This window comes from Amblyraja radiata, chromosome 21 (assembly GCF_010909765.2).
Source record: "Amblyraja radiata isolate CabotCenter1 chromosome 21, sAmbRad1.1.pri, whole genome shotgun sequence".
NCBI classification, from domain to species: domain Eukaryota; kingdom Metazoa; phylum Chordata; class Chondrichthyes; order Rajiformes; family Rajidae; genus Amblyraja; species Amblyraja radiata.
The window spans coordinates 4,998,045-5,025,770 of NC_045976.1; the positions used below are offsets into that span (position 1 = coordinate 4,998,045).

A 27,726-nucleotide genomic window follows, 5' to 3' on the forward strand; every position below is an offset into this window, starting at 1 on the left:
CGAGGTACAGTGAAAAGCTTTTTGTTGCGTGCTCTCCAGTCAGCGGAAAGACAACACACGATTACAATCGAGCCGTCCACATGCTACAGGTGTGCAGCAAGGAACTGCAGATGCTGGTTTATGCCGAAGATAAGCACAAAATGCTGGAGTAACTCAGCGGGACAGGCAGCATCTCTGGAGAGATGGAATGGGTGACGGCCACTTGTTCACACTAGTGCTTAAAGCCAGAACCTGAAGACGTCTGAAAAAGAGTCCCGACCCGAAATGTCACCCATTCCTTCTCTCCAGTGATGCTGCCTGTCCCGCTGAGTTACTCCAGCATTTTGTGTCTATTCACAGCGTACACATACATGATAAATGGAATAATGTTTAGTGCAAGATAAAGGCCAGTAATGTCTGATCAAAGATAGTACCAGGGTCTCCAATGAGGTAGATGGTAGTTCAGGACCACTCTCTAGTTGTTAGTAGGATGGTTCAGTTGCCCGATAACAGCTGGGAAGAAACTGTCCCTGAATCTGGAGATGTGCGTTTTCACACTTCTGTACATTTTCTCCGTTGGGAGAGGGGAGAAGAGGGAGTGGCCAGGGTGCAACTCATCCTTGATTATGCTGCTGGCCTTGCCGAGGCAGCGTGAGGTGTCAATAGAGTCAATGGAAGGGAGGTTGGTTTGTGTGATGGTCTGGGCTGCGTACACAATTCTCTGCAATTTCTTGCAGTCTTGGATGGAGCTGTTCCCAAACCAAGCTGTGACGCATCCCGATAAAATGCTTTCTATGGTGCATCTGTAGAAGTTGGTGAGAGTTGTTGGGGACATGCTGAACTTCCTAAGCCTTCCTAGGAAGCAGAGGTGTTGGTGTCCTTTCTTGGCCATTGCTTCAATATGGGCATGCACGCACCACCCCTCCCCCGAGACCACACTGCATTTCAAAGATTGGAAATATTCTGAAAGCTGGCCTCAAAAGATATTTAGTTTCGTTTAGTTTAGAGATACAGTGGGGAAACAGGCTCTTGGGCCCACCAAGTCCACACTGATCAGCGATACCCATACACTAGCATTATCCTACACACATATAGGGACAATTTACAATTTTGCCAGGCCAATTAATCTACAAACCCTTATGTCTTTAGAGTGTGTAGGGAAACCACAGGTCATAAAGACATTTCTCCTCATCTCTTTTCTAAAGATATGTCCTTTTATTTTAAGGCCATGGCCTCTGGTCCTAGACTCTCCCACTAATGGAAATATCCTCTCCACATCCACTCTATCCAGGCCTTTCACTATTCGGTAAGTTCCAATGTGGTCCCCCATAAATGGGTTTAGTTTAGTTTAGAGATACAGTGTGGACACAAGCCATTCTGCCCACCGAGTCGGCACCGACCAGCGATCCCCTTCCACCAGCGGTATCCTGCACACTAGTGCCAATTTTATAACTTTACCAAACCCAATTAACCTTCGAAACTGCAAGTCTTTGGAGTGTGGGAGGAAACTGGAGCACCCGGTGGAAACCCACGCAGGTCACGGGGAGAACGTACAATTCTTGGAAATTGATAGTTTGGCCTTGGGTAGGAGTGAGTACAAAGTCCCAGAGTGAGGAGTGTCAACATTGGGCATCTCGTCCACTCTTCAATGGCGTTGATGCTGCTCATGGTCTTGGACATTTTTACTGGGATTCCTCAGACCGTTTTTTTCGGAATTTTGAATTGATTTGGGAATTTCAATCTCTCGCTTATTTCAACGATACGAGTGAAACGATGACAACGTCAGAAAACTCTCAACTCTAGTTTAGTTTAATTCTAGGTTAGTTTTGAGATATAGTGCAGAAACAGGCCCTTTGGCCCAACGGGTCCGAGCCAACCAGTGATCCCCGAACACTAACACCATCTCCTACACACAATATTGACAATTTATGACCCACGCAGGTCACGGAGAGAATGTGCAAACTCCGTACAGACAGCACCAGCAGTCGGGATCGAACGCAGGTCTCTGGCGCTGCGAGACAGCAACTCTACCGCTGGGCCTTCTTGACAACAGGCCATTCGGCCCACCGAGTCTGTGCCGACCAGCAATCCTTGTACACTAGTTCTATCCGACACACCAGGGACAATTTACAGAAGCCAATTCGATCTACAAACCTGTACGTCTTTGGAGTGTGGGAGGAAACCGGAGCAGCCGGTGAAAAAATCTATGCGTCCACAGGGAGAACGTACAAACTCCGTACAGACAGCACCCGCAGTCAGGATGGAACCTGGGTCTCTGGCGAACAGAATGATTTAGGGATCGCGTTTCAAATTCTGAAGAGGTAATAAAAGTTTAAGAATAAGTTTAGAAATAAGGGGTAAGCCATTTAGAACGGATACGAGGAAACACTTTTTCTCACAGAGAGTGGTGAGTGTGGAATTCTCTGCCTCAGAAGGCGGTGGAGGCAGGTTCTCTGGATGCTTTCAAGAGAGAGCTAGATAGGGCTCTTAAAATGGCAGAGTCAGGGGATATGGGGAGAAGGCAGGAACGGGGTACTGATTGGGGATGATCAGCCATGATCACATTGAATGGTGGTGCTGGCTCGAAGGGCCGAATGGCCTACTCCTGCACCTATTGTCTATTGTCTATTGTCTAAAAGAGTTGATTGTTTCTGAAATTGGCGTCAATAGTAACGAATTCCCGAGGGACGACTTTATGCAGCGGGAATGCGGAGCAGGGAATAGGTGGAGGCAGTTCTCACGCAGAGAGTTCAGGATGAGCCCAGAAAGCACCTGAAGGAGAAAGTAATAAAAGGATCACGTTAATAGGGAGAGATAATGAGGGCAGAGACAGCCAGGGACCTGCTGAGGCACGAACATAAATAGCGGGTGGAATATTCCATAGTGGTCTGAAAACCAAGGTGAATCCCAGCCCGTGAAAGTCAAAAATAAAGAAGAAGCTGGAAAACTGAAATAAAAGCAAAAATAAAATGCCAGAAACACTCAACAGGTTGGCAGCATCCAGAGAGAGAGAGAGAGAGAAACAGTTACCCCTCTCAGTGAAGGTAGACAGATAAAACTCCCAAAACGGCACCCATTCCTGACAATAGACAATAGCTGCAGGAGTAGGCCATTCAGCCCTTACAGCCAGCACTGCCATTCAATGTGATCATGGCTGATCATCCCCAATCAGTACCTCGTTCCTGCCTTCTCCCCATATCCCTTGACTCTGCTATTGTTTAGAGCCCTATCTAGCTCTCTCTTGAAAGCATCCAGAGAACCTGCCTTGGCACTGCAAGAGTTCTTGGGCAGTAAGGTGGCGCAGAGGTAGAGTCACTGCCTCGCAGCGCCAGAGACCCGGGTTCGATCCTGACCACAGCTGCTGTCTGTATGGAGTTTGTACGCTCTCCCCATGATCGCGTGGGTTTTCCCCGGGCTCTCCGATTTCCACCCACACTCCAAAGACGGGAGGGGAGAAACAATAGACAATAGACAATAGGTGCAGGAGTAGGCCATTCGGCCCTTCGAGCCAGCACCGCCATTCAATGTGATTATGGCTGATCATCCCCAATCAGTACCCCGTTCCTGCCTTCTCCCCATATCCCCTGACTCCGCTATTTTTATGAGCCCTATCCAGCTAGTTTTGAAAGCATCCAGAGAAACTGCTTCCACTGCCCTCTGAGGCAGAGATTTTCACAGACTCACCACTCTCTGTGAGAAAAAGTGTCTCCTCGTCTCCGTTCTAAATGGCTTACTCCTTATCCTTAAACTGTGGCCCCTGGTTCTGGACTTCAACAACATCGGGAACATGTTTCCTGCCTCTAGCGTGTCCAAACCTTTAACAATCTACCTGTCCCGCTGAGTTACTCCAGCATTTTGTGTCTATCTTCAGTTAACTTTCCCGGTGTAGGATGCTGGTTTAACCTGAAAATAGACACAAAAAGCTGGAGTAACTCAGCGGGTCGGGCGGCATCTCTGGAGGAAAGGAATGGGTGACGTTTCGGGTCGAGCCCCTTCAACGGACTGAAAATCAGGGGAGAGGTAAATGAGAGATATAGACGGTGATATAGAGAGATGTACGTAGAACAAATGAATGAAAGGTATGCAAAACAGTGGCGATGATCAAGGAAAGGTGGAGCCCACAATGGTCCATTGTTGGTTGTGGGCTCGGTGATAACGAGTCGTGCAGACAATGAAACTCAACAGGACAACAGCAAAACTAGCAGGATGACTAGGGTGGGGGAGGGGCAGAGAGAGAGGGAATGCAAGGGTTACTTGACATTAGAGATTGCAATGTTCATACTGCTGGGTTGTAAGCAGCCCAAGAGAAATACGAGGTGCTGTTCCTCCAGTTTGCGTGTGGCTTCACTCTGACAGTGGAGGAGGCCCAGGACAGAAAGGTGGTTTCAGGTCCTGAACCCCTGTCTATTGGCTCTCTGTGAGATTTGGCTTCATGATATTCCCAATGTAACTGCAGACCTAATGCCCGACCAACCCAAGTCCAGAGGGAAGCAAGGTTCCCAGGATAGGTGGTTACTTGTGGACTGCCACGACCTGCGACCTGCGTATGTTTTCTCTGGCTGCTCTGGTTTCCTCCCACACTCCAATGACGTACAGGCTCGTAAGTTAATTGGCTTAGTAAAATTGTAAATTGTCCCTAGTGTGTGGGATAGTGCCAGTGTACGTGAATCGCTGGTCGTCGAGGGCTCGGTGGGCTGAAGGGCCTGTTTCCGTGCTGTATCTCTAAAACTAAAAAACTAAATAGGGCGGTCACGATGGCACAGCAGTAGAGTTGCTGCCTTACAGCGAATGCAGCGCCGGAGACCCGGGTTCAATCCCGACTACTGGTGCTGTCTGTGCGGAGTTTGCACGTTCTCCCTGTGACCTGCGTGGGTTTTCTCCAAGATCTTCGGTTTCCTCCCACACTCCAAAGACGTACAGGTTTGTAGGTTAATTGGCTTGGTAAATGTAAAAATTGTCCCTAGTGGGTGTAGGATAGTGTTAATGTGTGGGGATCTCTGGTTGTCGAGGTCTCAGTGGGCTGAAGGGCTTGTTTCCGCGCTGGATCTCTAAAGTAAACTATGCACATGGACCTTGGCTCTGCTGCATAATGTCCACCTCACCTGGTGTTCAAGGAAGTGCTCAGGTTGTGCAGTTACTGCCACTTGGCCTCTCCCTACTGTAAACTATTGCTGTTTGTCATCTACATCAATGATTTGGATGAGAACACACATGGCAAGATCAGCAAATTTGCAAATGATGCAAAGGTGGGTGGTTTTGCAGCTCGTGAAGATGATGGTGAAAATTGCAGCAGGATCTTGATCGGTTGGGCAGGTGGACGAACGAATGGTTAATGGAGTTTAATACAGAGAAGTGTGTCTAACCAGGGCAGGGCCTACACAGTGAATGCCTTACAGCGCCAGAGACCCGGGTTCAATCCTGACTACGGCTGCTGTCTGCATGGAGTCTGTGCGTTTTCCCCGTGACCTGCGTGGGTTTTCTCCAGGTGCTCCGGATTCCTCCAGCACTCCAAAGACGTACAGGTTTGTTGGTTAATTGGCTTTGGTAAAATTGTAAATTGACCCTAGTGTGTGGGATAGTGCTACTGTACGGGGTGATCTACACTTAACGAAACTCATCTAAACTAGACTAGACTAGACTAGACTAGACTAGATTAGACTAAACTAGACTAGACTAGACTAGACTAAACTAGACTAAACTAGACTAGACTAGACTAGACTAAACTAGACTAGACTAAACTAGACTAGACTAAACTAGACTAGACTAGACTAAACTAGACTAGACTAAACTAGACTAAACTAAACTAAACTACACTAGACTAAACTAAACTAATCTAATCTAAACTAAACTCAACGAAAGAATGATAATAATGTGAATGGTCTTACCTCCCCTCGGGTACAAGGGACTGGATCTGAATATCTGGACGTACAACTTGCCCCAGGCCAGAGCTGGTCGTCTGTCAATCCAAAGGTATCGCTGCAGTTCCTGGCAAAATACTTGTATGGCTTCCAGGTCGAACCAAAGTCTTGCGATCTCTCGAGGATCATGGCGGCCGGCCTGGGCGACTTGAAGATGATGATGAGGTGAGTGAAGTAGAAGTGTGTCTCTAGGTCCAACTGGATGCTTTCCCTGTGTCTGCCCTGGGCCGACTGCCACCAGGTGCGGGGGAAGCGGAATGACGAGTCGGTCATGGCGGAGGCTGGGTGGGAGTGGCGCGGGCTCTGGCCTGAAGCGCACTTGCCGCACTCCGCCGGGGCCCTGCATCCCCGGCCCATGTACGCGCAGTAGAGCTCGGTGGAGTGGGCGCCGCAGGTGGACGTGGTCTTCAGATGCCTGCCTGCCACCAGGTTGCCCAGCTGGGGGTTACACGCTCCCGATGCACAGTGTTGCCTCACCCCAGGCTCGTCTGTCAGCCCTGCAAACAAACAGCGCTCCAGGTCAATCTTGGCATCTAGGCCAACACACCCCCCACCCACACATTGGAACAGTCCAGGTTCATTAGATCAGAAGATCAGAAGAGATAGGAGCAGAATTAGGCCATTTGGCCCATCAAGTCTACTCTACCATTCAATCATGGCAGATCTATCTCTCCCTCCTAACCCCATTCTCCTGCCTTCTCCCCATAACCTCTGACACCCGTACTAATCAGGAATCTATCTATCTCGGTCTTAAATATATCCACTGACGTGGCCTCCACTGCCGTCTGTGGCAAAGAATTCCACAGATTCACCACCCTCTGACAAAAGACATTTCTCCTCGTCTCCTTCCTAAAAGAACGTCCTTTAATTCTGAGGCTATGAACTCTAGTTCTAGCCTCTCCCACTAGTGGAAACATCCTCTCCACAACCACTCAATCCCACCATGAGAGGAGATGTACAATAACTGGTCTGAAGAAGGGTCGCGACCTGAAAAGTCACCTATTCCTTCCCTCCAGAGATGCTGCCCGTCCCGCTGAGTTACTCCAACATTTTGTGTCTATCTTCGGTTTAAACCAGCATCTGCAGTTCCTTCCTGCACATGCCTGTACAATGACGATGCAGGTCCGCCACTGATTTACCAGCACACTCTCTGGATTAAATGTGTGGGAAGGAACTGCAGATGCTGGTTTAAACCGAAGATAGACACACAATGCTGCAGTAATTCAGGGGGTCAGGCATCATCTCTGGAGAAAAGGAATAGGTGACGTTTAGGAGTTATGTGAAAAAAGGAATAGGCGTGGGTCTGAAGAAAGGTCTCGACCCGAAACGCCACCTATTCCTTCTCTCCAGAGATGCTGCCTGACCCGCTGAGTTACTCCAGCTTTTTGTGTCTATCTTCCTTTTTGATGGAACGACAGAGGTCACGGCCTTGTGTTTTGTGGGTTGGGGGGGGGGGGGGGGGTGGTGGGGGGGGGGGGGTGGTGGGTGGAATACCGGCTGTATCATCAGTTGGGGAAGTTTCTCTAAGATAACGTATTTGCCAACTGCGGTCTGGCTGGAGTTCCAGAGCCCCGGCTATTGGGGGCAAATTAGACCCGCCGATCAGCCACGGAAGTCCCGATGAGGTCGAGATCGGCCGCCTCACCCGACCTAGGCACCACATTATCAGGGGAGACTTCCGGGAGTGGGGAGGATTTTGTCCAGATTAAAGGATTAAAGGAGGGGCTGGACCACGAGTTGCCAGAATACCAGTGGTGGACCTGTACCAAAGAAAGACCAAAGTGTATCTTACTCAAAGAACAATGAACACCATAGCCCTCTGTGTCTCAGCGAACTGTGCCAAGTTAAAGCACATACCCTGTATTACTCCATCAAAAGTCACAGGTGCTTTGAATCCCTGGTCTATTCATGCTTCTTTTTTTCTTTTTTTATAATATTTTTATTGGAAGCAAGTACATAATAAGAACATTTTGTGTATATCAGTCATACATTACTAATATTATCAGTTATTTAATGACTCTGCTTCTATTTTTTTTATATAGATAGAAAATAATAAATGGAGAAAACAAAGCATGATAAAGTAGAATGGAATAATTTACTAATAATACAACGTTGGAGATAGGTTCGAAAATGATTAAGTATAACTTTTCATCTAATCCTGAGTTCGAGCTTCAGTCAGTTTCTCGCGCCGAACCATTCTACCCCTTCAAATAGTCAATAAATGGACAAAAAGTTCTTGTTTGTCCATTAAGACAAGTCTAGCTCTTTCCAAATGTAAGGTCTCCAACATTTCCATAATCCACATTTTGATTTTGGGGGTTATAGGATCTTTCCAAAATTTTAATATTAATTTTTTCCCAGTTATTATACTATAGTTGATAAAGTTTCCTATTCATGCCTCTGTCTTAATGTCTCATGGACATCGTTATTGGTTTTGTTTCCACCACTTCGCCAGGCTGCATCTTCCAGCACCCTCTGTGCTACGATAAATTCTTGCCCCACGTTTCAGTTTAGTTTAGTCAAGCGATACAGCGCGGAAACAGGCCCTTCGGCCCACCAAGTCCGCGCCGACCAGCGATCCCCGCACACTAACACTGTCCCACACACACTCGTCCCACTGTACGTCTTTGGAGTGTGGGATGTCAGGTTCCTGGGATTCCTGGGATGTCAGGACTTTCATATGAAGAAAGACTGGATAGACTCGGCTTGTACTCGCTAGAATTTAGAAGATTGAGGGGGGATCTTATAGAAACGTACAAAATTCTTAAGGGGTTGGACAGGCTAGATGCAGGAAGATTGTTCCCGATGTTGGGGAAGTCCAGGACAAGGGGTCACAGTTTAAGGATAAAGGGGAAATCCTTTAGGACCGAGATGAGAAAGACATTTTTCACACAGAGAGTGGTGAATCTCTGGAACTCTCCGCCACAGAAGGTAGTTGAGGCCAGTTAATTGGCTTTTTTTAAGAGGGAGTTAGATGTGGCCCTTGTGGCTAAAGGGATCAGGGGGTATGGAGAGAAGGCAGGTACAGGATACTGAGTTGGATGATCAGCCATGATCTTATTGAATGGCGGTGCAGGCTCAAAGAGCCGAATGGCCTACTCCTGCACCTATTTTCTATGTTTCTATGGGAGGAAACCGGAGCACCCGGAGAAAACCCACGCAGGTCACGGGGGGAACGTACAAACAAGTACCCGCAGTCAGGATGCAACCTGGGTCTCTGGCGCTGTGAGGCAGCAACTCTACAGCTGTGCCACCGTGCTGTCCATATCTTTACACAGTTCCCTTCTCACTTTAAATATATGCCAGCTATTATTTGGCTTCCACTCTGGGGAAAAAAACATTGACTACTCTATCAATGCCTCTCATGATTTTATATCCTTCTACCAGTTTGATCCAGACAAAACAACACAAGTCTGTTCAATGTCATCTTGTAACTAATACCCTGTAATCCAGGCAACATCCTGGCAAAGCTCTTCTGCACCTTCTCCAAAGCCCCCGCATCCTTCCTATAGCGTTACCACTAGAGCTTCACACAATACACAAAATGTGCCCGAAACAAACTTTTATACAATATTGCTGGAGAAACTCAGCGGGTGCGGCAGCAGTTATAGAGCGAAGGAAATAGGCAACGTTTCGTCTACCTTCGATTTTCCAGCATCTGCAGTTCCTTCTTGAACAAAGTTTTATATACCTGCAGCACGACTTCCTGACGCTTTATATTAATGAAGATAGACACAAAATGCTGGAGTAACTCAGAGGGCCAGGCAGCATGTCTGGAGAGAAGGACTAGGTGACGTTTTGGATTTTCTTTATGTATCTGTAGATATGTTGCAACCCGAAATATCACCTATTCCTTCTCTCCAGAGATGCTGCCTGACCTGCTGAGTTTCTCCAGCTTTCCAGTTACTGCTGAGTTACTCCAGTTACTCCAGCTATCTTCGGTTAAAACCAGCATCTGCAGTTCCTTCCTGCACTCTTATACTTAGTGTCCTTAATGAGAATATCTCTCATTTTTCTAAACTCCAGAGAATACTTTTTTCTCTGTTCTAATACTAGAATCCTTGAAGTTGGAATCTCAGGTAACCCCTTGAAGTTGGCATCAAGTTCAAGTTCAAGTTCAAGAGAGTTTATTGTCATGTGTCCGATAGGACAATGAAATTCTCGCTTTGCTTCAGCACACAGAACATAGTAGGCATTTACTACAAAACAGATCAATGTGTCCATATACTATAATATAAATATATACACACATGAATAAATAAACTGATTAAGTGCAAATAACAGATAATTGGTTATTAATAATCAAAGTTTTGTCCGAGCCAGGTTTAATAGCCTGATGGCTGTGGGGAAGTAGCTATTCCTGAACCTGGTTGTTGCAGTCTTCAGGCTCCTGTACCTTCTACCTGGAGGTAGCAGGGAGATGAGTGTGTGGCCAGGATGGTGTGGGTCTTTGATGATACTGCCAGCCTTTTTGAGGCAGCGACTGCGATAAATCACAGGTAGCCCTTTGAAGGTGGCATCTCAGTAGGTAGGGAGGTTAAAAAAAAGGCTTTGGACACATTGGACTACATCAGTCACAGTATAGAGTGTAGAAGTTGGGAGTTCATGTTGCAGTTGTACAAGACATTGGTGAGGCCGCATTTAGAGTATTGCGTTCAGTTCTTGGCACCTGTTGATGGAATGATGTTAAGTTGGAAAAGGTACAGGGAAAATTTCCGAGGATGTTATCAGGACTAGAGGGTGTGAGCTATAGAGAGAGGTTGAGTAGGCTAGGACTCTATTCCTTGGAGCGCAGGAGGATGAGGGGTGATCTTATAGAGGTGTATAAAATCCTGAGAAGCATAGATCAAGAGGGCATGAGTCCTCTTGCCCAAAATGCAGGAATTGAGAATCAGGGGGCATAGGTTTAAGGTGAGGGGGGAAAGATTCTATAGGAATCTGAGGGGTAACTTTTTCACACAAAGGGTGGTGGGTGTATGGAATGAGCTGCCAATGGACAATAGACAATAGGTGCAGGAGTAGGCCATTCGGCCCTTCGAGCCAGCACCACCATTCAATGTGATCATGGCTGATCATCCCCAATCAGTACCTCGTTCCTGCCTTCTCCCCATATCCCTTGACTCCGCTATTTTTAAGAGCCCTATCTAACTCTCTTGAAAGCATCCAGAGAACCTGCCTCCACCACCCTCTGAGGCAGAGAATTCCACAGACTCACAACTCTCTGTGAGAAAAAGTGTTTCCTCGTCTCCGTTCTAAATGGCTTACTCCTTATTCTTAAACCGTGGCCCCTGGTTCTGGACTCCCCCAACATCGGGAACATGTTTCCTGCCTCTAGCGTGCCCAAACCCTTAACAATCTTATATGTTTCAGGGATGGAGGTTGTTGAATCAGGGACTATTGCAATGTTTAGGAAACAATTAGACAGGTACATGGATAGGACAGATTTGGGGGGATATGGGTCAAACGCAGACAGGTGGGACTAGTGTAGATGGGACATGTTGGCCGGTGTGGGCAAGTTGGGCTAAAGGGCCTGTTTCCACAATGTACCACTCTATGACTCTACTAAGTTTCACTTGTGTTAGCCATGGCTGTATCACTTGTTCTGTTGAGCTTGTGTGCCTTTAGAGGCTACATGTATGTTGTAAACTAGCTGTTATTTGTTAAATATTACCTACTGCATGTTCACTGCCAAAGCTTTTAATATTATTTTACAGCCTCCTGTTGCCATCTCCTCTCATACATTTATAATTTGCTGTGTTTACATTTAGGCCCTGGTTTTAGATTGAACTAAATCTTTTTCAATCTAAAACCTCCTCAGGGAAGAGTTATTATAACACGATAGAATTTGACAGTCCCATTATAATAACTCTTCTCTAAAAGTCACTTCACTTTAAGATTATTAATCAACCCTTTCTGCTTGCACAAAATTAGATTTAAACTGCTCTGCATTTGAATCCTCGGCCTATTCATGTAGAGAATCACCAGTTGTAAATTCAAGCAACCAGTGCTGGAGGATGTTGGCGGGTCAGGTAGAATATGTGGAGGAAAATGGACAGATGACGTTTCAGATGAGATGGCTGATCGTCTGATCGACACTAAATGCTGGAAGAACTCTGCGGATCAGGCAACATCTCTGCAGAAAAGGAATAGGTGACGTTTCGGGTCGAGACCCTTCATCAGACTGATCAATCATCTTATCTAAAAAAAAAATGAAAAAAAAAAATGTTTTCACCCAGAGAGTTGTCAATTTGTGGAATTCCCTGCCACAGGGAGTACGAGTTGGAGATGCACGGGTCATGGTAAGGTCACAGCTCAAGCAGTCGCTGTCCATTCTTTCATTTTGTCCAAGGCAGGAAGACCATGATTCACGGTCTGCGCCCACTCTGGCGTTGAAATCACCCAGGAGAACAAGTTCTTCCTTGCTGGGGATGCTGCAGATGATAGATGCGAGTTTGTCATAGAACTCGTCCTTTGTGCCTGATGTGGAAGACAGTGTCGAGGGCAAACACGCTGACAAGGGTGACTGAGCCTGCGGTGGTGTGGAGACAGAGAGTCAGGAGTCGCTCTGAGCCATTACTGCCTGGTGCCACCATGTTCAGCAGGCTGGTCCTTACTGTGAAGCCTACTCCGTGCTCACTGGGCTTGCCAGAGTCCTTCCCCTGCCAGTAAACCGTGTACTCCATCTCCTTCTGTGTGCCCGAGTCTGCCAGCCTTGTTTCCTGAAAGGTGGCTGTGTCTACGTTGCGTCTCTTGAGCTCGTCGTTTATAACAGCTGTTTTCCTGCAATCGCTGATGTCCTGTAGGTTTTCAGAGAGGCCGGACATTCCTAGTTCCCAGTTTTAGAGCTGGTCTCTTTTAATGTGTTCTTTTGTTGGTAGGTGCGAAGGATGCGATCTGCTGTTGGGATGGTTCCTAATCCCCGTCCACCCAGTGAGGATAGCAGTCCGTGATGGGACGGCACCTTATTGGCTGGGGACTGCCCAGCTTGAGGCGGGCGGTAGCTGTCCAGTGAGATCCGAAGATTCCTCCCACCATCGGGAGCAACCTCTGGCGCCTCGCTTTACGCCAATCTATCGATGACTTATAACCGGTGACCGTTGCTCCGCGTGTCGTGTCGACGCCGCAGGCCAAGCTGGAGTGTCCTCTCCAGTTTGTAGGTGTAGGTTTGCAGGTGATGTGTGGTCGGATGCAAGCCTGGGCCATGTCATATGGAGGACAGACAGCACGTCCCCCCTCTCCACGTCCTTGATCGGTCCAAAGGAACAGCAGGGCCGTTACAGTTTGGCACCAGCGCCGTCGCAGGAGCTGCCAGAGCGAGGTTGTAGACAACGACAAACTGCCTTAGGGGCTCCGACTCCGGATTTTCTTGAGGTTTACTCCAGGAGCCTTTTCCGTGACTGGATATGGCCACAGGGCAGTGGAGGTTTTAAATCAGGGTTTTCCCTCTCCTAGATGGACTGCCTTCCCAGGCTGACGAGCCCCATCTTGCCCCCCACAATGGCTGTCTTAGCCTTGGAGTCCGAAGAAGGGTCTTGACCGGAAACGCCATCTATTCCTTTTCTCCAGTGATGCTGCCTGGCCCGCTGAGTTACTCCAGTATTTTGTGTCTATCTTCGGTGTAAACCAGCTTCGGCAGTTCCTTCCTACACTGTAATATCCTTGTGCTCTCCCCGCCCTTACAAGTAGTGGTTGAAAACTTCCACCAATATTTTCTGACTCTTGCAATTTAATACTCAAGTCAAAAACTGCTTTAATTTTGAGTCATTTAGTGTGAAAACATACCCTTCATCACACCATGTATATATTCACCATTAAGAACCCTTCTGCAAAAACACTATTTTTCCTCTTACATCCCCATTAAAACTCCAGCCCAAGGAAAAACATTGCTCCTGCCACCAACATTTACATTAGGGGTAGTTTATAGCAGTCAATTAACCCACCAACCAGCATTCTCTTTGGGATGTCAGAGGAGGAACCGGAGCAACCAGGGGACATCCACACGACATACGGCCAGAAACGTCACCTATTCCTCTTCTCCACAGATGCTGCCTGAGTTAATACAACTTTTTGTGTCCATGTAACAATTTGCAAGCTCCAGCCCGACAGCACTGGAGGCCACAACCAAATCTGGGTCATAGAGTGATACAGCGTGGAAACAGGCCCTTCGGCCCAACTTGCCCACGCCGGCCAACGTGTCCCAGCTACACTAGTCTCACCTGCCCGCATTTGGTCCATATCCCTCCAAACCTGTCCTATCCATGGAGAAGAAGAAGGGTCTGAAGAAAGTCTGAAGAAGAGTCTGAAGAAGGGTTTTGGCCCGAAACGTTGCCTATTTCCTTCGCTCCGTAGATGCTGCTGTACCTGCTGAGTTTCTCCAGGACATTTGTCTACTATCCATGGCTCCCTGGTGCAAGTTGAGGCACTTGTGTGACATATTGTAAGCGAATGTCCTTCCCCTCTACTGCCTTAATTGCATTTATATTATCAGTCACCTTGATCACTTTGCAACAGACTATTAGATAATACCCATTTAGTCTACTTCAGTTTATTTACCTGGCTGTGAATGCTGCTGCATACCTTCAGATACAGAGCCTCAGCTTTGTCCATTTTCTCTTTCTTCAATTAATCGAGTGGTACTCCGGTGTTTGTGTGTTTCATCATTTCCTCTCACTCTCTGGTTACCATTGCCCATTTTATTGCCCCGTACCAACACCTTGTGATTTGTCTCCAACTTTCTAAACGTCTCCTTCATCAAAACACTCCACCCAGAGCTCTAGGGGCTGGTGGAATCAAGGGATATGGGGAGAAGGCAGGCACGGGTTATTGATTGGGGATGATCAGCCATGATCACAATGAATGACGGTGCTGGCTCGAAGGGCCGAATCGCCTCCTCCTGCACCCATTTTCTATGTTTCTGGTCCCATCCCAATTCCAATGAAGCCTGCTCCCAGAAAAACAGCTTCCTCTTTAGTCTGAAGAAGAGTTTCGGCCCGAAACGTTGCCTATTTCCTTTGCTCCATAGATGCTGCTGCACCCGCTGAGTTTCTCCAGCATTTTTGTGTACCTTCCTCTTTAGTTAGTTTAGTTTAGTTAGTGCTAAGCCCCTATTGCTCCCACATTGTTTTAAAACACTGTCTTTGGGCGTCACGGTGGCGCAGTGGCAGAGTTGCTGCCCTACAGCACCAGAGACCCGGGTTCCATCCTGACCACGGGTGCTGTCTGTACGGAGTTTGTACGTTCTCCCCGTGACCCACGTGGGTTTTCTCCGGAACTTCGGTTTCCTCCCACACTCCAAAGACGTACAGGTTTGTAGGTTAATTGGCTTGGTATAAATGTTTTAAAAAATGGTGTATGTAGGGAAGTGTAAGTGTGCGGGGATCGCTGGACGGTGTGGACTCAGTGGGCCGAAGGGCCTGTTTCCGTACTGCTAATCTAAATCAAACTAAACTAAACTAAACATATTGAGCTATCCAATCTCATTAATCCAATGGCATTTTGCACAGGGAGTGATGCATATATTATTACCTTTCTGCCCAGAATCACTCAAACTGTGTGGACACAGGCCCTTTGGCCCAACATGCCCACACCATTTCTCTTTCTAACTTAATCCCTGTCTGTGCATATTCCGGACACTGAACTTCCTTCTTTGGGTCCTATCTATGTTCTTTATTGCCCCCTGGACCATGACATGTGGGTCTTGCCCTCCACAATGTTCACTCTGCAACCTCCGGGAGATATCCTAAACCGCGGCACTGGGCAGGTAACAAAGTCTATGAGACTCACACATGCAACTACAAAGAAGACCATCTATCCTCATGCCCACACCCATACAGCTTCAGTGTAGGAAGGAACTGCAGATGCTGGTTTACACCCAAGATAGGCACAAAATGCTGGAGTAACTCAGCGGGTCAGGCAGCATCTCTGGAGAGAAGGAATAGGTGACGTTTCAGGTCGAGACCCTTCTTCAGATTGAAGAAGGATTTCATAAGAAGGGTTTTGACCCGAAACATCACCTGTTCCTTTTCTCCAGAGATGCTGCCTGTCCCGCTGAGTCACTCCAGCATTTTGTGTCTATCTTCAGTGTAAAACCAACATCTCCAGTTCCTTCCCACACTGAATCTCTTACAGTGGTTGGAGAAGTGCCAGGATAAAGGTTTCTCCAACAGTACCTTCTGGATCCTTACACCTGCCTCATTGTGCTAATGCTCTCCTGTCCCTCTTGAATGATCAATAATGTACTTAGGTCTTTGACTTTTTCTTGGAGCAGCGAGGTGGCACAGCGGTAGTGTTGCTGCCTTACAGCGCCAGAGACCCGGGTTCCATCCTGACCGCAGGAGATGACTGTACGGAGTTTGCACGTTCTCCCCGTGACATGCGTGGGTTTTCCCCGGGTGCTCCGCATTCCTCGCACACTCCAAAGATGTACAGGTTTGTAGGTTGATAGGCTATGGTAAAAATTGTAAATTGTCCCTTGTGTGTGTAGGGTAGTGTTAGTGTGCGGGGATCGCTGGTCGGCGCGGACTCGGTGAGCCGAAGTGACCTGTTTCCGCGCTGTATCTCTAAAAAAAAACAAATTCAAATTCCATCGACACTGCACACAGTGCTAAACTTCAGAACACACAGACTTATATTCTTGAAATCACTAGATCAACTTCAAGGTCAGAAAAAATTCAATTAACCTGTTCTAGCCGACAACTTGCTCACAACTTGTTACTACTTGCTTACTACTCCAAATGAAAAACTACAAGGTTAAATAAACCTAACAGTAGAACTTAATTAAGCAAATAAATCATTTAAATGTAATTACTCCCTAAATCACCAATTACACACTCAATGTACACCGCATGCATGTCATGTTGGAGCAGTTACTGTGATTGACCAGAACACAGGGATCTGTAGATTGTGTTCAAGAAGGAACTGCAGATGCTGGAAAATCGAAGGTACGCAAAAATGCTGGAGAAACTCAGCAGGTGCAGCAGCATCTATGGAGCGATGGAAATAGGTGACGTTTCGGGCCGAAACCCTTCTTCAGACTGATGGGGGGTGGAAGGGAGAAGGAAGGAAAAAGGGAGGAGGAGGAGCCCGAGGGCGGGGGGATGGGAGGATGGGAGGAGACAGCTCGAGGGTTAAGGAAGGGGAGGAGACAGCAAGGGCTAGCAAAATTGGGAGAATTCAATGTTCATGCCATCCGGACGCAACCTACCCAGGCGGAATATGAGGTGCTGTTCCTCCAATTTCCGGTGTTCCGCAATGGAGGAGACCCAGGACAGGGAGGTCGGATTGGGAATGGGAGGGGGAGTTGAAGTGCTGAGCCACCGGGAGTTCAGGTAGGTTATTGCGGACTGAGCGGAGGTGTTCGGCGAAACGATCGTCCAACCTCCGCTTAGTCTCCCCGATGTAAATCAGCTGACATCTAGAGCAGCGGATGCAGTAGGTTGGGAGGTCATGTTGCAGTTGTATAAGACGTCGGTGAGGCCGCATTTAGAGTATTGTGTTCAGTTCTAGGCACCGTGTTATAGGAAAAATGTTGTCAAGCTGGAAAGGGTGCAGAGAAGATTTACGAGGATGTTGCCGGGACCAGAAGGTCTCAGCTATAGGGAGAGCTTGTGTAGGCTGGGACTCTATTCCTTGGAGCACAGGAGGATGCGGGGTGATCTTATAGAGGTGTACAAAATCATAATAGATCAGGTAGACCCACAAAGTTTTTTGCCCAGAGTAGGTGAATTGAGAACTGGAGGACATAGATTTAAGGTGAAGGGGAAAAGAGTTAACAGGAATCTGAGGGGGATGTTTTTCACACAAAGGGTGGTGGGTGTATGGAACAAGCTGTCAGAGGAGGTAGTTGAGGCAGGGACATTTAAGAAACATTTAAACAGGTACATGGATAGGACAGGTTTGAAACTTAGAAACATAGAAAATAGGTGCAGGAGTAGGCCATTCGGCCCTTCGAGCCTGCACCGCCATTCAATATGATCATGGCTGATCATCCAACTCAGTATCCTGTACCTGCCTTCTCTCCATACCCTCTGATCCCTTTAGCCACAAGGGCCACATCTAACTCCCTCTTAAATATAGCCAATGAACTGGCCTCAACTACCTTCTGTGGCAGAGAATTCCACAGATTCACCACTCTCTGTGTAAAAAATGATTTTCTCATCTCGGTCCTAAAAGACTTCCCCCTTATCCTTAAACTGTGACCCCTTGTTCTGGACTTCCCCAACATTGGGAATAATCTTCCTGCATCTAGCCTGTCCAACCCCTTAAAAATGTTGTACGTTTCTATAAGATCCCCCCTCAATCTTCTAAATTCTAGCGTGTACAAGCCGAGTCTATCCCGTCTTTCTCCATATGAAAGTCCTGCCATCCCAGGAATCAGTCTGGTGAACCTTCTCTGTACTCCCTCTATGGCAAGAATGTCTTTCCTCAGATTAGGAATGCCTTTCCTCAGATTTGAAGAGATGTGGACCAAAAGCGGGCAGGTGGAACGAGCTGGGACATGTTGGCCGGCGTGGGCAAGTTGGGCCGAAGGGCCTGTCTCCACACTGTATCACTCTATGACTATAACAGAGGAATCCAGGAGTACAAGTTCATTGTTTCCTGACAGTGGCATGGCAGGTAGATAGGGTGATGACGAAGCCTTTTGGCCCGCTGGCCTTCATCAGTCTGGGAAATGAATGTAGAAGTTGGGACATTAGTTGTACACAATGTTGGTGTACTGAGTGCATTGTTTTCAGTTTTGGTCACCCTGCTACGGGAAAGATGCCATTAAGATGGAAAGATTGCAGACTATAATTCCGAGAAGGTTGCCAGGACTCGAGTCCCTGATCTATCGGAAAAGATTGGCAGGCTAGGACTTTATTCCTTGGAGTGCAGGAGACGGAGGGATAGTTTAGTTTAGAGATACAGCGTGGAACAGGCCCTTCGGCCCACTGAGTCCGCACCGACCAGCGATCCCCGCACACTGACACTATCCTACACACACTAGGGCCAATTTACTTTTATACCAAGTCAATTAACCTACAAAACCTGTACGTCTTTGGAGTGTGGGAGGAAACCAAAGATCTCGGAGAAAACCCAGGCAGTCACGGGGAGAACGTTAAACTCCGTACAGACAGCACCTGTAGTCAGGATCGAACCCGGGTCCCTGGTGCTGTAGGGCAGCAACTCTACCGCTGCGCCATCGTGCCGCTCTGCCACACAGTGCGACTTTATGACCAATTTGTTGTACCTAGTCAAATGATTAACTTTTCAGTTATTGTTAAAGTTGCAACCTGCTGGCCAGTTTATCACCACACTATACAGTTGTTCCATATTCTACACATTACCTACTCTACATCATCGGCCAATTTGTTGCCCGTGTTCAGAGCGGAAGTAGGCCATTTTGTCCTTCACAGGCATCATAACATTGAATTAGATGGTGCCCGGCCAATATCTTAGTTCTCTCCGTCCATTTTACGTCCAAATCTCGTCCTGCAGATTGGAGCAGTTCATGAAGGCAGCTCACTGCTTTCTCAGCAATGGGCAACACTTGTGGCCAATCTAGCATCACCCACACAAGTTACAACAAAGTGCCCAAAGTAGTCTATCAATCTCAGTTTTAAAGCTTTCATCTGATCCCTGGCCACAGAAGATCTCACGATAAATTTCCAAATTCCCTTCATCCTTCCTGTGACGTGATGCTTCGTGACATCACTCAGACCAGCGTAACGTTTGCATTCCCTCTCTCTCTGCTCCTCCCCACCCTAGTCACACTGCCAGTTCCACCGTTTGCATCCATATATCCCTTTAGAAACAGAAACATAGACAATAGGTGCAGGAGGAGGCCATTTGGCCCTACGAGCCAGCACCGCCATTCATTGTGATCATGGCTGATCATCCACAATCAGTAACCCGTGCCTGCCTTCTCCCCATATTCCTTCATTCCGCTAGCCCCTAGAGCTCTATCTAACTCTCTTTTAAATTCATCCAGTGAATTGGCCTCTACTACCTTCTGCAGGGAATTCCACAAATTCACAGCTCTCTGGGTGAGAGCGGTTTTTTCTCACCTCAGTTTTAAATGGCCTCCCCTTTATTCTTAGACTGTGATCCCTGGTTCTAGACTCCCCCAACATTGGAAACATTTTCCTGCATCTAGCTTGTCCAGTCCTTTTATAATTTTATAGGTTTCTTTAAGATACCCTCTCATCCTTCTAAATTCCAGTGAAAACAAGCCCAGTCTTTCCAACCTTTCCTCATATGACAGTCCCGCCATCCCAGGGATTAACCTCGTGAACCTACGCTGCACTGCCTCAATAGCAAGGATGTCCTTCCTCTATTTACAAGACCAAAACTGCACACCATACTCCAGATGTGGTCTCACAAAGGCCCTGTACATCTGCAGAAGGATCTCTTTACTCATATCCTCAAATCCTCTCATTATGCAGGCTAACATGCCATTAGCTTTCCTCACTGCCTGCTGTACCTGCATGTTTACTTTCAGTGACTGATGTACAAGGGCTCCAGGTCTCGTTGCACTTCCCTTTTTCCTAATCCTAATTCAGATATAATATATTATATTATTAATATAATATATAATATAATAATAATCTGCCTCCTTGTTCTTGCCACCAAAGTGGATAACCTCACATTTATCTACATTAAACTGCATCTGCCGTGCATCTGCCCACTCACTCAACCTGTCCAAAACACACTGCAACCTCCTAGCATCCTTATCACACTACCATCCAGCTTTGTGTCATCTGCAAATTTGCTAATGTTACTTTTAATCCCATCATCTAAATCATTAATATATATTGTAAATAGTTGCGGCCCCAGCACCGAGCCTTGCGGCATTCCACTCGCCACTGCCTGTCATTCTGACAGGGACCCGTTTATTCCTACTCTTTGTTTCCTGTCTGCCAACCAATTCTCTATCTATGTCAATATCCTACCCCCAATACCATGCGCTCTAATTTTGCACACTAATCTCCTGTGTGGGACCTTATCAAATGCTTTGTTATCACCTCTTCCCCAGCCTACACTGAATCATAGACACAAAATGCTGGAGTAACTCAGCGGGACAGGCAGCATCTCCGGAGAGAAGGAATGGGCGATGTTTCGGGTCGAGACCCCTCTTCCTGGGCCAATGTGGGCTCCACCTTTCCTTGGTCATCGGTGCCGGCTCTGAATTGTTCTGAACCTTTTCATACCTCTAGTTTCCCTCCCCCCGTGACTCTCAGTCTGAAGAGGGGTCTCGACCCGAAACATCACCCATTCCTGGGGTGGAAGATTGCAACCTTCACGTGCTCTGCCCTGTTTCGACGAATGCAATCAACCCGGCGTGCACAATCAAATAAGATCAAATAGAATGAGTGGTCCTACAACTTTAGGCTGTGCACGCCATAGGCAAGAAGAAGAAGAAGAGCCATTCCTTTTCTCCAGAGATGCTGCGTGACCCTCTGAGTTACTCCAGCATTTTGTGTCCAACCCTAGTCTAATGTTTGGCTAAGACTTGGAGGTACTCTAGGAGATGGAGAATTTAATAACATGGTGTCAGGATAACAATCTCTCCCTCAATGTCAGCAAGATGAAGAACTAGTTATCAACTTCAGTAAGCGTGCTGGAGTACTTGCCTCAATCAGCATCAATGGTGCTGACGTAGAAATGGTTGAGAGCTTCAAGTTACTTTGCAGAAATATTACCAATGATCTGTCATGGACCAACTAAGGGGTTGGACAGGCTAGATGCAGGAAGATTATTCCCGATGGTACACAAAATTGCTGGAGGAACTCAGCGGGTGCAGCAGCATCTATGGAGCGAAGGAAATAGGCGACGTTTCGGGCCGAAACCCTTCTTCAGACCTTCGATATTCCATCATCTGCAGTTCCCTTTTGAACAGATTATTCCCGATGTTGGGGAAGTCCAGAACAAGGGGTCACTGTTTAAGGATAAGGGGGAAGTCTTTTAGGACCGAGGGGGAAGTCTTTTAGGACCGAAGTCTTTTAGTGGTGAATCTCTGGAATTCTCTGCCACAGAAGTAGTTGAGGCCAGTTCATTGGCTATATTTAAGAGGGAGTTAGATGTGGCCCTTGTGGCTAAAGGGAGAGAAGGCGGGTACAGGATACTGAGTTGGATGATCAGCCATGATCATATTGAATGTCGGTGCAGGCTCGGAGGGCCGAATAGCCTACTCCTGCACCTATTGTCTATGTGCAGCGACACATACGCCTCTACTGCCTCAGGAGACTGAGGAAACTTAGCATGATAAATGTCCAAATCCTGTGCCTCTTACCAACTTGTACAGATGCATCATAGGAAGCATACTGCCGGGTTGCCTCACAGTTTGGTTCGGGAACAGCTCTACCCAAGACTGCAAGAAATCGCACAGAGTTGTGGATGAAGCCCAGACCATCACACACAGACCATACTTCCCGCCATTGACTCTATCTACACTTCACGCTGCCTTAGGAAAGTAGCCAAAAAAATCAAAGATCTTTCCCGCTCTATAAAATCAAAGCTCTTTCAGTCTGAAGAAGGGACCTGTGCCAGAGACCTGGGTTCCATCCTGACCTTGGCTGCTGTCTGTGAGGAGTTTGTACGTTCTCCCTGTGAACGCGTGTGCTCTCTCCGGGTGCTCCGCTTTCCTCCCACATTTCAAAGACGTGCAGGTTTGTAGGTTAGTTGGCTTCTGTACATTGTGTACGACACAGAACTAGTGTGAGGGTGATCAATGGTCAGCGTGGACTCGATGGGCTGAAGGGCCCGTTTCCATGCTGTATCTCTAAATCTAAAACAAAAAAACCCAGAGTCTTATGCTCCAATGTTGTAAACTACATTCTGCTCCCTGTATCTATCCCTTCTTTCCGTCTATTGTGCTTGAGTTTGGTGCGATTGAATTTACCTGATTTCTTTTAGTTTAGGGATACGGTGAAGAAACAGGCCCTTCAGCCCACCGAGTCCGTGCCGACCAGCGAACCCCGTACACTAACACATTCCTACACAAACTAGGGACAATTTACAATCTTTACCGAAGCCAATTAACCGACAAACCTGTACGTCTTTGGAGAGTGGGAGGAAACCGGAGCACCCGGGGGAAACCCACGCAGGTCACGGGGAGAACAGTCATCTCCTGCGGTCAGGATCGAACCCGGGTCTCTGGCGCTGTGAGGCAGCAACTGTACCGCTGTGTCACCTTTAATTAGGTATTGTTGGATAACATGCAAAACAAAACCTTTCACTATACCTCGGTGACAGTCATAAACCTGTAACATGTGACAACCATAAACTGAAAAGACTGCTGGGCCCTCTCCACTGGAACAGTTCCCTCTCTAGCCCATGGCTTTTCAAGATTCAAGATAGTTTATTGTCATGTGTCCCTGATAGGACAATTAAATTCTTGCTTTGCTTCAGCACAACAGAACATAGTAGGCATTGACTACAAAACAGATCAGTGTGTCCATATACCATTATATAAATATATACACACATGAGTAAATAAACTGATGAAGTGCAAATAGCAGATAATGGGCTATTAATAGCTATCCTAAGAAATCACATGTATAAATTAATTTGCAGGATAAATGACTCTAAAAATGTAATTATTGTGACCTTGTCAAACATAAGGGCTAGCACGACACGCTACAAATCCCAGCTGTGGAGACACTGGTATTGTTGTCTCGTTGTAGGACATTGATAGAAACATAGAAACATAGAAAATAGGTGCAGGAGTAGGCCATTCGGCCCTTCGAGCCTGCACCTCCATTCAATATGATCATGGCTGATCATCCAACTCAGTATCCTGTACCTGCCTTCTCTCCATACCCCCTGATCCCTTTAGCCACAAGGGCCACATCTAACTCCCTCTTAAATATAGCCAATGAACTGGCCTCAACTACCTTCTGTGGCAGAGAATTCCAGAGATTCACTACTCTCTGTGTGAAAAATGCTTTTCTCATCTCGGTCCTAAAAGATTTCCCCCTTATCCTTAAACTGTGATCCCTTGTTCTGGACTTCCCCAACATCGGGAACAATCTTCCTGCATCTAGCCTGTCCAACCTCTTAAGAATATTGTAAGTTTCTATAAGATCCCCCCTCAATCTTCTAAATTCTAGCGAGTACAAGCTGAGTCTTTCCAGTCTTTCTTCATATGAAAGTCCTGACATCCCAGAAATCAGTCTGGTGAACCTTCTCTGTACTCCCTCTATGGCAAGAATGTCTTTCCTCAGATTAGGAGACCAAAACTGTACGCAATACTCCAGGTGTGGTCTCACCAAGACCCTGTACAACTGCAGTAGAACCTCCCTGCTCCTATGATCATTCTTTTAATCTGGATTTTTAACTCATGTATTGTGTTATTTTTAAATATAATTTATGATGCTTTTATAAGTGATATACTAAGATTTTATATGTACTTTAAGATATTTTTTAATATGTAATGCATTTTTATGGAATGTTGCCCCTTGTCTGGACCTCGAGTCCGTAATAAAGTTTATTATTATTATTATTATTATTATTAATGTTCAGAGTTTGGCCCGAGCCAATTTAATGATCTTAAATGCCTCATTTAGTCGCCACCGATCTTCCACACATAAACACTGTGTCCATGCAATAGTCAACACATTTTGACTCTTAACTTAGATATTATTCCAGTGAAACTGCACTACATCCATCCACAGCTGATAACATCCTAAACTGCAATGCCAGGAATTAAAGACATGAATCCAAATGGGATTTTACTGAACATGTATATAGTTTTATATTCTTACATTGGCTATCGGTACATTGAATTTGTGAATTATTTTTCTGACCCGTCCACTCCGCGCTTACACTTCCCCACGGTGAACTCCATTTCTTCAATACTGAACTCACTGGGGTTAGGCAACCTGCTGCTTATACTTGTAGTTTAGTTTAGAGATACAGCGCAGAAACAGGCATTTCAGTCCACTGAGTCCGCACCGACCAGCGATCCCCGCACACTAGCGCTATCCTACACACACACGAGCGACTATTTGCAATCTTTACAGAAGCCATTTAACCTACAAACCCGTACGGCTTTAGAGTGCGGAAGGAAACCAGAGCACCCGGAGAAAACCCACGCGGTCACAGGGAGAACGTACATACTCCACAAAGACAGCACCGGTACTCGGGACTCTTCTCCAGACTTAGCCTCCATAGCCTTCTGTGGCAATGAATTCCACAGATTCACCACCCTCTGACTAAAGTAATTCCTCCTCAACTCCTTCCTGAAGGAATGTTCTTTAATTCTGAGGCTGTGACCCCTGGTCCTAGACTCTCGCATTAGTGGAAACATCCTCTCCACATCCACTCTATCCAAGCCTTTCACTATTCTGTAAGTTTCCATGAGTCCCCCCCCCCCCCCCCCCCCCCCCCACCCCTATCCTTCTAAACTCCAGCGAGTACAGGCACTGTGCTGTCAAAATGTCATCGTATGTTAACCCACTCATTCCTGGGATCATTCTCGTAAACCTCCTCTGGACCCTCTTCAATATGGGCCCAAAAACTGCTCACAATACTCCAAAGGCAATACACAATGACCTGCGCCTTATAAAGCATCAGCATTACATCTGAGGAAGGGTCTGGACCTGAAATGTTACCCATTCCTTCTCCCCAGAGGTACTGCGTTTCCCACTGAGTTACTCCAGCATTTCAGCATTACATTTTGTATTACAGCCCTCTCGAAATAAATGGTAACAATGCATTCGCCTTCCTTACTACCGATTCCACTTGCAAACTTCTTGGGAATCCTGCACCAGCACTCCCAAGTTTATTGTTGCACCTCCCATCCCTGTTACAACCAGCCTCTCTGTCCGCTCCCTGGACCAGTCGGTGGCCGCTCAGCCACGGTGTGGGAGAGTCTAGGACCAGAGGACACAGTCTCAGAATTAAAGGACGGTCCTTTAGAAAGGAGATGAGGAGGAATTTCTTCAGTCGGAGGGTGGTGAATCTGTGCAATTCATTGCCACAGAAGACTGTGGAGGCCACAAGTCAGTGGATATTTTAAAGGCAGAGATTGATAGCTTTCAAGTGAGAGCTAGATAGGGCTCTTAAAGATAGTGGAGTCAGGGGATATGGGGAGAAGGCAGGAACGGGGTACTGATTGGGGATGATCAGCCATGATCACATTGAATGGCGGTGCTGGCTCGAAGGGCCGAATGGCCTACTCCTGCATGTATTGTCTATTGTCTATTGATAGATTGTAGATCAGTGTGGGAGTCAGGGGTTATGGGGAGAAGGCAGGAGAATGGGGTTGAGAGGGGGGGATAGATCAGTGATAATTGAATGGTGGGGTGGACTTGATGGGCCGAGTAGCTAATCCTGCTGCCATAACATAATATGATGACTTAGTGGGCAGCGGGTAGCAGCGGCTCCGGGCTGCGCTGTAGTGAACATGGATACAAGAGGAGCTATAGTACCTGTGGTGGTGACCAGCGTCTCTCCCCCCATCTACACATCCCTGTAGCTGGGCTACATCCCCCGGGACCTACCTGCCGGCCTGCACTCTCCGCCCAGGGACAGGAGCACGGAGACGGCGAGCCACAGGCGCCTCATCCTCCCTCCCTCGGCGGCGGCGGAGGTCACTCTCACTGGGGGCGGCTCAGCCTCTCCCGCCGCCCGCGGCCCCGGCTGCTCCGTCTCGCCGTCCCCTGCCCATGGAAGCGCCGCCGGCCCCTGGCTCACTGCTCCCGGACAGCAGCGCTCCCCCCGAGCTCCCCCTCCTTCCCCCCCTCTCTCTCCTTCTCTCTCTCTCTCTCTCTCTCTGTCTCTCTCCTTCTCTCTCTCTCTCTCCGTGTCCCACCCTCCCTCTTTCTGTCTCCCCCCTCTGTCTGTTTCTCTCTCTCTCCTCTCTCTCACCCCCTCTTTCTGTCTCTCCCCTCTCTCGCTGTCTGTCTCCACTCCCTCTCTGTCTTTCTCTCCTTCTCCCTTTATCTCTCCCCTCTCTCTTCCCCTGACCTCTCTCCCCCCCCCCCCTCCGCCTTTCTGTCTGTCCTCTCTCTCTCTGTCTCTCTCCCTCTCTCTCTCCTTCTCTCTCTGTCTCTCTCACTCTCTCTCTCGCTGCACTTCTCTCCTCCTCCCGCTACATATGTCGCCTCTCCTCCCCACTCCTCCTCCTATATACCGCTCCCCACTATCCCGTGAATTCCGCGCCCCGCATTGATGAAGCCTGACACATCCGCTCTCTCTGTCTACCCCCTCCCCTTCCCTCCACCCCCCTCCCACGCTCTCTCTCTCAGCCCGCCTTCCCTCTCCCCCTCCCTCTCGCTCAGCATTACCTCTCCCACAACCTCCTCTACTTCCCAGTTACCCTTCACTCTCTCCCCCTCTCTCCCCTCCTCTCCCCCCCTCCCTCTACCCCTCCCACTCCCCTCAATCTCTCTCCCCCCCTCTCCCCCTCACTCTCTCCCCCTCTCTCCCCTCCCTCTCTCCCCTCCATCTCTATCTATCCCTCGCCCCCTCCTTCCCCTCTCTTACCATCCCTCCCCTTCCCTTTCACACTCCCTACCTCTCACCTCCCCCTCCTCTCCCCTCTCTCACTCTACCTCTCAAACTCCCTCCCATCCCTTCTCTCTCACCCTCCTTCCCCCCCTCATCTTCCACTCGCTCTCCCCCTCCCCTCCCCTCACACCCACTCTCCCTCCTCCCACCCCGTCTCTCTCCTCAACCCAGCCAGCGACACAGATCATTCTGTGTGTGTGAACGAACACAGTGGGAGAGGAGGACCGTGTGTGTGTGTCTTCTCTCTGCATCATGCATGCCGATTCTTCTCTCCCTGTCCACCGTTCACTGTGGGTTGAGCAGCGCCCCCCTCCCTGGTACCTTGCTCCTTGCCCCT

The 27,726-nt window shown here is 47.7% G+C and overlaps 1 protein-coding gene across 3 annotated transcripts in view; it reads right to left on the reverse strand.

Moving 5' to 3' along the window:
- The window catches only part of ntn4 (netrin 4), an 86,877-nt gene extending 60,262 nt beyond the window's left edge, over positions 1–26,615 (reverse strand). For all 3 annotated transcript variants that reach the window (XM_033039407.1, XM_033039408.1, XM_033039406.1), the window contains exons 1-2: positions 26,381–26,615; positions 5,865–6,394 (exon numbers count right to left, since the gene is read on the reverse strand). In XM_033039407.1, the coding sequence (XP_032895298.1) occupies positions 5,865–6,394; positions 26,381–26,444 (594 nt within the window). In that variant the 5' untranslated portion in view covers positions 26,445–26,615. The remainder of the gene's footprint in view (positions 1–5,864; positions 6,395–26,380) is intronic.
- Between the last annotated feature and the right edge of the window lie 1,111 nt (positions 26,616–27,726).